Consider the following 11292-nt stretch of genomic DNA (forward strand, 5'->3'; position numbering starts at 1 on the left):
AACTTGATTTTGAAGATTTTTAATTTTATTTATTTATTCTTATATATTTATTTATTTATTATTTTTGCTGTTCTGTAGATAATCAAGAAATCATCTGCAGGGAGAAAGAAAATGAAAGTAATTAGCTCTGTGTCTGGAATGAACCTCGGGGTTATATGGGACATCATTAAGTAGATGCACGCTGTTTTCCATTTCAGACGTGGTATAAAAGCAGGCTCTGATTATATCATATGTACATACCTAAGTGTCTAAAGAGGTCGTTAAAAGGTCCCGTGATGTTCCCCCGGTGTGTGTGGGACATTTGATTTCAGCACTTAGACTGTACTCTACTTCTCTAATCGCTTACACCAAAATTTGAAAGCCCCGATAACGACGTCCTTCCACTATCGCCAGACTTCGCTCCCCGAAGGCTCTTAATGGCTTGATTAAAGGCTGTTTCCTATAAGCCATTACCTCGATTAAACTTTCATCATGAGTGCGATAATGACTTCTGTTAGAAGATAAATGTGTGTAGGTGTTTGAGCTCTGCCTGCGGCTTCATCCAGTTAACCCTTTGCCTTTATCTTCAGAGGAATAATTGCAGTGACACGCTGACATTTTACATTTTAAATGTCCCTCCTTCTCTTCAGCTGGCCATTTTTCCAAACAGTGTAAATAACTAATGGGCGCCCTTAATGCATAAACACTGAATCTTTTTAATTATCGAGTCAAAAACCTTCCACTTAATAAACGTTCTAGAAAATTGGCTGTAGGTTTGTGCAGTCATCATTTTTCTTGGCTTACTGTGTCCATAGCATAAATCACAGAGTGTCCCAGCTGCATGGAGCTGCCAAAATAACAAATGACTCTTTTAATACTTCCAACAACTCTGAATGGGCTAAACGGTGAAGACAATGCCTTAAAAGTCAAGCTAGTTGTTATTTGATTCATTTGACTGGCATCCAGAAACCAGACAGCCGCCTCGGGAGCATCGAGAGGCAGCAGCTTTTTCAGTCAAGGACACTTTTCTCACTTCCTTACAAAAGATGAGTTTGTGAGATCATCACAAAGCCTTGAAAATGTGAGTAACCAGAGAGAATCTCATCTTGTGTCACTTTTAGAAATACTCAGTTTATTGGAAGATGCTAATAAACTACGCAAAAGACACAAAATCCACTTTGTGTAAATTCTGTAAACTGGCACAGACGGTCATCACGTCCCTTTCATCGCGCCTCAGCTCTCTTCTCTTTCCTCTCACACACAACTGGTTGCAGTTATGCTGAAGGTTTCTTCCTGTTTAAAGGAAGGACTTTTGGCCCCACTGTTGCCAAGCACGTGTTGCGGTTTCTTTCTAGTGTTGATGGGTGTTTAGCTTGCGACATAAAGTGTTTCCAGCACACTGTTGTTGTGAATTTGCACTATATAAATAAAACTGAAGAGAACAAGATTTGGGACCTTCAGGTAAAAGCCACACCTCACTGTCGTCGACATTTTTGTCGCCATAAAAAATTTCCGGTCTGGAGTTTATGTGAAAAAGGTTGATGAAGCTGTTTGCCTCAGTCTGTGGATTTGAGATGCACAACACAAATGCAGTGTTGTCCATCTCAAACACTAACCAACAAATCGCTCTAAACTTTAAATTGATTGTGTGAGGAAAACCTCGTACACTGCTTCTGTCGTATTGCTGTTTGACTCAAACTCTTGAACCCCTGAGTGTGTGCGCTCCTATTCATAACGCAGCCCCTCTCCCGGGAGCCGCTCGGTGCCAACCACCGAACCGTTGGTTATATAGACGTCTGTAGTAGATCGGTCGGGGAGAGCTGAGGGTAAAGGGCATCTGAGTAGTTTTCCTGTTTAGCCTATTAATAGCAGAGAGCAGATCTCCAGGCTCAACGAGACATACTGAGATCCGTGTCCCATCTGTGCAGTACAGTTTAGCTCAGCTGTATGTGGGTTGGTGTGTACTGTCGCACTCACTACTGTCGGCCTAGTTCTGTTTGCTGCCACTGCTGTTGCTGAGAAAGACTTTTCTGTGCTCCGGTTTTACTCAAGCTGTTTCCTACATCACCCCCTAACACTTTGTTCGCTGCTTCTGTCTTACATTTCAGCTTGCTTTAGGTTGCAAAGCATGCATGCATGCAGACGCGCAGTCACTGCACATGCAAATAATACAGGAACACATGCAACAAACCAGCACGATTCTCTGTCATCGCTATATTAGGCTCTTAGTGTCTTTACATTTATTCCAGCATCGTCATCCATACAGAGACCAACACACACACACACACACACACACACACACACTAACATGATGGTGGCTGCATTCGCAATGTTGCCTGTGGATGTCTGTGGACATCGTGGAGGATGTTGAAAGGAGATACTTCATGTCTTAATTAGGATGAGATCTTATGCAACACACACACACACACACACACACACACACACACACACACACACACACACACACACACAGATTTGTACATGCAGACAGAAGTACACTTACAGGAAATAAAAGCACTAATTGGGTCTTTGGTTTCCAGCATGTTAACCATATAAAATAATATTGCAATGTAAAAATATTCGTCTCGTTTCTTTCCACATGGAAACTTCTTGGCAGCAACATCTTTAGACATTTGACTATCTGCCCTTTTACTTTAAAATTGCCCTCTGTCTGAAGATCCCTTTGCCCCTCTTTCTCTTTTGCTTGCACACACAGTCTCCCTGTGGTTCGGTTCACACTTGAGACTATTCTGTCATGTGTTGTGTGCAGCAGGAGAGGAGGACCCAATGTGCAGACTCCAGGAGGTGAAAAGTACATTCCAACAACAGCTTTATTGCTGAGACCCAGCCTAACTAAACTGACTGGCACACAGTGTAACGTTGAGGACACACAGACCGAAGGAAACACAGGGCTTAAATCCACAGAGGGAGGAATCGGGGAATGGGAGACAGGAGGGAAACACAGCTGGGACAAATCAGGGCTAACGAGACAAGGGAAGCAAAACTGTGGAACAACTCCAACATAAACCACACGGAGAACCTAAACTTAGAACAATCCTATAACCCATTAGACAAAATGTTAGAATATAATGAAATAAACAAATTCAAAGAACCAAAAACACAAAACACTGTGTCGACGAACCAGGCGCTCAACATGTTCACATTGTTTATCTTTCATATCTGTGAACTGAATGCACAGATGTGTAAATGTGTGATGCGTTCGTGGAGGATCGAGATGCAGAATACAACATTATTTGCATTCGACCGTTTACAGTGAAAGGAAAGTCCACTGGGACGCATATTGTTATTAATGTGGTTTAATCCCAGTATATGAGCCCACTTGGGGCCTGTGTCGGGCTGCAGACAGCACCCACTGCAGGGACCCCAAAGGTTCCCTCTCAGTGGCTCAAAAGGGCAAAGATGTCTACGGGCCCCACACGAGCCCACACGAGGCCCTCCTGGGTTTACTGAAACCTGTACACAGGCTCCAAAGGGCAAAACAGCTGTGGTCCCTGTGTGGGAACATCTACTCAGGGCCAACGTGGGAAAAGTGTGAGTTTGCCCAGCTCACTTAGTTCACCCACAACTACCCACTGTGGGGCCGTGTGGGCATGTTTTCTGGGTAGTTCCACAGATAAAATGTGCATCTTTGAATTTCCAAGTTACAGAAGCTCTTACAGGCCTCAGCCTCGCTGCAGTTTCACCTTTAGGCTTTGATCTTTCTGAAAAGTTTCAATGAGATCCTGCAGCTTGGTTTTCTTTTTATATTTTAAACTCAGCAGGTGTCAACAGCTGTTAAAATACAGATCAGTTAATGAGAGGATCCCACTTTAAACTTTGTCATCAAACACTGCTCTCAGCTCATCTTTTAAAATCTTAGGAAAATGACTCCAAACAAGGCGAGTTTTTAAAGTTATGCCTTCTTTTTACATTCATTCAGAGCTTTCTCCAAATGATTTCATTAAACAGAATTCTATTTTTGCCATGTTGATCTTTAATCCTTCTACTTCTTGTCTATTGATGTAATACATGTACTTTGTATACATATTGTAAACTGAGCAAAGCGTCTTTCAGCTGTTACCTTCTTCTCAAGCTGTTTACATGTTTCTGTGCCAAACGCCTGGACTAACACCACCCCCGAGGAGTTTGTTTCTCCTCCTTGTGAGAGGAGTTTATCGGGCAAATTTATAACCAGCTACTCTGTGGAGCCACTATCTTTCTGAACTGAAGGAGAAATGGCTAAAAAGAAAAGCAAGCGCTCCTAAAAATGTCTGGAGGTCATCACAACACCTGTGTGATAAGATCATTTAAAAGCAGAGCTGCTTTGGTGAATGTTTAAAAGGTGGCAAAGAAACACTTCCTTGAAAAATGTGTTTTTCACACCAATTTCCAATTTTCCAGGCATATTGGCAGACGTGTGACCGGCCTCTGAGGGAATAACTGACTCGAAGGAGAAAACTGGAGTCGAGAAATGTGAATATAATAATGAATTCTGTGTAAGCAATGTGTTGTGAAAGTGATCCATGTCCTAATTAAGCAATCAGGGTCTCGTATAAAAAAACTATTAAAAGAAAAAAAGGAAATGATCACCTGAGGGGTGAACTTCTTATAATACCTGTGCGCCCTCCATGCAGTTGATTGGCTCAGCTGTTAGTGCTCACAGGGATCAGAGGACCTTTATGTGATGAGTTTGCATAATCTCTGCACCAGTTTTCTTAAGTTTCTCCCACCATCCACAGACGCGCTCAGTTAATGTTGACCGTCTTCTCACTAAACAGATATTAAATCTCAAGAGTTTCACTTCCTTATATTAAAAAACTTTGTGCTGTATGTAATTAGCAAAACAATGAAACTGCAAAATAATTGCAGTGCTAAGCAAAGGCAGAATCGTCTCAGCGCTGAACAGCACGACTTCACAGACCAGAGGCTGAATCACATCCTATATGTTCGTCTTTTATCTACAGTCTATATGTTCTATGTGTGAAGTTTCAAATACAGCAGCAGTTTGAAACGGTGCTTTTTGTGGAGCTTATTGGAGAAACTGCAACTTAGTTGGATTTACTGTACTGCACACCGTTTCATCCAACTTTCATCTGATGGCCCAAAACATTTAAACATCAGGTGTGTGGAGCTCACACAGACGAGGTTTGTAGCACTACAAACCGAGACCAGAACAAAACTCCAGACACATGTAGACGATAAAAAATTACTTTATCACTCCTGTGCTCCTGAGGTCCACAATTTTAAGGGAATACTTGTTCACACACTGACCCCCATGTGGCCACTGTAGCAGTAGAGATGACAGAAAAACCTCTGGGTGAGGCTTCTTCCTGTTAAAAGGGAGTTAAAAGTGCTTGTTGACATTGAGTCATATGATTGTTGAGTTTTCTCTGTATTATTGTCTTTACCTTACAATATAAAGCACCTTGAGATGTTATATATAAACGAAATAGAATAGAAGTGAATTATATACCAGCTGTAATCATTGCTGCTCTCTGCTTTAAAATCTCAAAGAGGGGGTGGCAAAGAGAAGATACCCCTAATTGAGACCCTACGGATTAGCTTTAATTGCTAAAAAAACCCTCTCATGTCCTATATGTGCAAGTTTTTAAAAACAAATGTAATCTTTCTTGTATATTTCTACTTGTGGGTGTTGAAATTCAAGTGTTTCAAAGTGTTTTCTCTGCATTTGGATCTGAAAACACGCAACGATGCTGCACTTAATAAAAGATGATAGGAGATGCGTTTGAACAAGTTTGCAGCATTCTCCAGCGCGAGCACTGAAGTGCAGTTTGTTGATTTCTTTTATCCTGTTCGAGCTCTTTTTGTAGTTACTCATGAATCTCCAGTGTGGCACACGGCGCTCTGAGGTCCTTTACTTAAAAGCTTGTGCCAAATATGTTTTCTTCAAATGTACAACCTTTGTTCCACTGATGAGAAGAAAGTTGCTTCTTTAAATTATTCAGCGGTGAAATTTGTGTCATGTGTCTGGATCAGTTTGGATTTTGGTGGAATTCTTGAGCAGCAATTAAATATTGAAACAGAGCTTCCGCAGTCACACTCCAAATTGAATTATTCTGTTCACTAAACCATCTGAGAAGTGGCGTGTGCACAAACACACAGTTTCCTGCACACGCAGCTTTGTTTCCATCATTTGTTTTTTGGGACTTCCTTCATCCTCACAATCTCATTCATACACAAACACGCACAGACGTGGAAAGGCCACAGGCTAAGTGGTGTGACTGGCTTAACAGATGTGAGTCATTTGTCAGACTATTGACCCAATCCGCTGGATAATCTAAATGCCAATACGAGCCAGATAGAGCAATGCTAATCCCCGTGAGTGCTCGGTGTGTGTGCCTCTCCTCATCGTCTCTGCTCTGCCTCTTGTCTTCTCTGGAGAGCTCTTAGCTTTGTGGCAGCTTCCCCAGAGGCACAGAAAGGAAAAAACCCAAACGGACGTCTCACCAACAGGATGAACCAGCAGCTCCAAGAGTTTCAGTTCCACCTTTATTTGGGGATATTTGTCCCTAACTTACTGTTTTTCAGAATTTTTTAATTTACATAAAGTTTGTTTAATGAAACATTGCTGTTCCTGTTTGAGTGGTGCCGTGGTCGAGTGGTTAACACGTTCACGCCCTGTGGTGTCTAAAGAATAGATGGATGGAGCCACTGAAGACCATCTGATTTTTCATTAGTAGGGATATTTAAAGTAAAGTCTTTCAGGGATTATTGGATGTTCCAGATCAACCTTCGGTCTGACTGGATAAAATAAACTTAATGTGTATATGAAGCACTTTCATTAAAACTGACTCCCTGGGTCTCATCCATCATAATTTCCATCCACAGTCTTTTCCATCAGATTTCTATTTCTGATTCCAGGTTATGCAGAGTTCTGCGAATACAAGATGTATTGTGCATGAGATCCACTGTTTGCAGTGTAAACTGAGGTCATCATGTGTTTCCTGCCAAGTTTTATGTCGTCTACAAGCCCCACCCAGAAAATGTTGTGACGCTATGTAAACTGAAAAATAACTGTGGTCTGCAATGATTTGCAAACCCCATAAACTGACAGTTTCTCCACACAGAAACACTGAAAACACACGTTTAAATTGAGACATTTTACTATGCTATGAAAAATATGAGCTCATTTTAAATTTAAGGGTTGCCACATGTCTCAAGAAAGTTGCGATGGGGGCAACAACACGGACGTCTTCAGCACTAAAGAAGACATCGACCATCAGGCTTATTATCAGCTCTCAGTCCCAAAGAATCTCTGATGTGTGGGGGAAGCATTGATAGCAGCTTTCATATCTGGAAAGACGTCATCAGTGCTGAGGTCTATGCCGGTTTTAGAGTCATTGAACAGTGAAGGTCTTCGTGTTTCACATAATGCATGGAGTCTGAACTGGCCTGTCTGCAGAGCTTTCATGAACTGAGAGCATTTTGAGCATCATGAAACAAACAACAGGACAAAGAAGGCTGAGGACAGATAAGAATGGGACAGCGTTCTTCTCCCAAAAGTCCGGCAGCTGCTCTGCTCGGGTCCCAGACGTTGATGAACTGTTGTTAAAAGACGAAGGCCTGTCTAACGTTTCTGACACATGTTGCTGCCATCAAACTCAAAATAAGCCTTTTTTCTTAAACCTGTACATTGTCTCATTTAATGTGTAGATTTGTAGATGATTCCATTCTATGTTTTTAGTTACATTTCAAACAGCTTGCAAACATTTTCAGTGTTGCGTCCGAGTCTTATCCTGATAAATAAGATGAGTGATTATTAAACATCTTTCCAGAAAGTTTCATCTTTATTAAATTATTATAATCAGCACTAAATTTGCATGCTTTACTAAAAGGGTAATGAAATGAGACAGACTGATTAACTGATGTTAATTTCAAACTTCTGTGATGATCTGTGAGTTACAGCTCTCCTGTGTACATTACAGTAAGTGAGACGCATGCTGTTCTCTTTGGTGAGCCAGAACAAAAGTCCTCTGATCACGATTACATACGTTTGGATAACAGGTGGGAGGAGGAGGAGGATGGAGTCACGCTCGAACAGCGTTCAGAGAAGATGAGGTCAAGAACAGGATCCATCAAAGCTAACAAGCTATTTACAAAGAGAGCGTGTAGCATGGGAACAATGGCAGCCGTCTGTGTCGAGATAGACCGAACACTGGTCGCTGCTTCGGCCTCGGAGGGCTACAGCTCCGTCTCCTGGCGCGCTCTTCACTGTGCTTCAGTGTTTTTTCTTGTTGTTTTTTTAACACAGTCAAACTCCAGTTCTACTTGGAACATGACAACTAGAAGTTTGTGGGACATAAAAGGTAATTGAGCAGTGGTTGGTTGCATTTTACACTTGGTCAGGGCAAGACCGTGAGAGCATGACAGGGTCTCTGACGATGCCAGGGACTATGATGGACTGCCTTTGAAAGTCACAGCCAACAAAGAGAGACACACGGGGATGAAGGGCTCGAGGGAGTTGAGATTGTCAGTGACACAATCCAAAACAGTGACAATCCCAACTGATCGCTGCTAATAGTGGAGACAGAGAGCATTACAGTGACACAGAGAGTGACAGCGACGGCAGAGAGCGAGAGTGACGCTGATGATACGGAGACAGATGGTGACAGCAACACAGAGACAAAGCCAGGCAGAGACAGATGCAACAGTCCCGTCGGTGTGAGCTGTGTGTCCTCGCTGCCACAGACTGCAGTCGGCAGCTCAAACTACAGTTTGCTGTGTGCACAGTAGCTGATTTTTTAAGCCTTTCCTTCAGATTACAATCTTCTAAAATGGTTATGTCGTCCAATGTCATCTTTGAACCGCAGCTGGTAATAGTCGTCCGTCTGTCCTGTTGGTCCACTTCTAGCTGGAGAGCCTCTCACACAGAACCCAGGACAGGCGGAGAGCTCGTTCATGAGCCGCTACGAGTGAGGCTGCAGAGTGGTGGCAACTTTTTGGCGAGCATCTGATTCATCAGCTGTTTGTCTCAAAGTATGGCAAAGAAGAAAAGCCTTTAAAATTTCCATATCTCCACCTAACAACAATACAAGGTACTGTGTTGTGTCTTTGGGAAACACAACAGTGATTATTAGAAACCGACCTCCTGCCTGCACCCAGGTTTGACTAGAACAGCGTTACTTCAAAGTGAAAGGATTTGTGGGCATTAGCAGAAATGACTAATGCCTTGGACTCCTCTCTCGTGGTCTTTTTACAGGTGGTATCTAGTTTTCTTGCGACCTTTTTAAAGATTTGCTGAAATTTGAATTGCAGATGTGGCGCTGTGTTAATTCAGCTGTGTGTAAAAATTCAGTTTTCACTGTCTTTTTTTATGTGTTTGCTCCGAGGCGGCAACAGCTCTCAACCCTGCTGTGACATGAATAAGTTGGCAGCATTATTACCGTATCTGCAACTTTTGACAGCTTTTTCATGCTTTCCATCATTTTGATATCTTGTGATTCTTTTTCTTAAAAAGTCCTAATTTAACAACATCAGGAACAAAATGACATGTGCAGCCAAGTGCGACGCCTGAGCCCTGCAGAGGAAAACAGCACTGACAGCGAGACCTGCAAACGGCATGCACAGATGACACGTTGCGTAAACACCCAGGGACTAAATTTGGAGACTAAGAGTGGGATTGGTGACAGAAAGCATGATTGTCCAGCGTGAGCACGACTTGGTCTTAAAGCTGTCTTTGTCTTCAAGGTCAGTTCACCACAGACTCAATGGGAAAGATGTACAGTCTTTAAAAACAAAGAGCCTTTATCAAAGCAGACAGTTAAACAGACAAAGACAGTTTTAAGATCTCGTCTTGTTCTGCGTTCAGACACACCTGTGGCCTCCTGTCTGAACACCTACACAGACGAGAGGACAGTATTGAGTCGCCTCGTGGTCGACGCTATCGCTCTTAGAGATGCATTGAAATTGATTTGAACTGTAACCATTTTTACCTCGTGACCTGGAGACTGTGCTCGCATCTTTTAGCATTACAGCTGCATTTGTGCCTTAACAATAGTTATATTCATAATAATGTCCGCTGCCCTCTTAGCCAGTTTACTCATGATTAAGACACCAGTGAGACTTTAACCTGCACGGTTAGATTTCCTGATGATCAATTTAACATTGCAGTCCTGTAACAGAGCCGCTTGCACTGACTGCATCAGCAGGATGAGCTGTGAGGCCCGTTGTTTACTGGGTGTACTGGAGCAGTCATGAGGAATATGAACATCAACAGTGCCTGGTACAGCACGGTCTGGATGTGCTCAGTCAAGCTCTAATGTCTAACGTCACCCTGTTGTCATGGGACAGACACGCAGTGATGAAAGCAGACGAGGGCATTACTTTGTATTTATGTGCTTTGATAACATCCTTTGATCAGTGATGAAAATAAGCTGTTGCCGTCCAAAAGTTCAGACGCCGATCTTTCATGCCGTAACCTTTTTCTTGTATTGCGTGCATGTTCGACAAATGTCAGAGCGTCTGCAGCTGTTATCATTTTCTCTATCTTCCTAGGATCTCATCTTTTCCTGTCTCTCTCATTCTCTCCACAGTCATCTGCAACTTCCGAGGCTCAGTGACTCAGGGTTTGGCTCTGGAGGTGGGGGAGACTGTTCAGATCCTGGAAAAATGCGAAGGTAAGGCTTCTACCTGATTGATAGCTTCATGAGATGCTGCGGGGGCGGAAGTTTGATGCAGCGGTAATGTCATTGATCATCGTTACGACTGTAAGCATCAGTAAACATGGTAAATATCCCCCAGAGCGAGCATTTTCTTTGCATCTTGCTCTTCTGTTCAAAGGCGTTTGCATGCATATAGAATAGAAACGGTGAGAAGAGAAACAGTGCGTCTCCCAGCAGCACAGCAGCCAGCGCAGGAAGTCATAACTCTAATTTACAGTTATTTTCTGCAAAGATAAAACATGTATGTCATCGCTCAGGTAGATATTACATAATAAGTTATCAATATATGTCCTGTTCCCTGCAACAAAGTTGTACAATCTCATTTCATACACGACTGGTTTGACTGCTGTAACCTGTAGTAACGCTAAACGTACCTTTCCAGGTCCTTATGAAACACTCTGGCTCCAGCCGTCCACTCCACTCCAGTCCTCACCGTAACCATAACCCTGTCACGTTTTCCAAAGTGATTCAGGATCAGAACATAAAACACATAAAACACATTTACAGGCTTTCAAGCCTCGAAACGCATAACACAGACGATTCATCAGTATGTTGTAGGGGTGGGGGAAAAAATCGATACTGTGTAGCATCGTGATATTTTGTTTGCTAATAATGTATCGATACAGGGACA

At 42.6% G+C, this 11292-nt stretch overlaps 1 protein-coding gene across 1 annotated transcript in view; it reads left to right on the forward strand.

The window, feature by feature from the left end:
* Window positions 1–11292, forward strand: part of LOC102207162 (dedicator of cytokinesis protein 3-like) — a 248678-nt gene that overhangs the window by 64028 nt on the left and 173358 nt on the right. Inside the window, exon 2 of the mRNA XM_013912880.1 lies at window positions 10533–10616. Coding sequence (XP_013768334.1) covers window positions 10533–10616 — 84 coding nt within the window. The remainder of the gene's footprint in view (window positions 1–10532; window positions 10617–11292) is intronic.

Source organism: Pundamilia nyererei, unplaced genomic scaffold (genome assembly GCF_000239375.1).
Source record: "Pundamilia nyererei isolate P.nyererei 1_Seehausen unplaced genomic scaffold, PunNye1.0 scaffold00105, whole genome shotgun sequence".
Lineage (NCBI taxonomy): Eukaryota > Metazoa > Chordata > Actinopteri > Cichliformes > Cichlidae > Pundamilia > Pundamilia nyererei.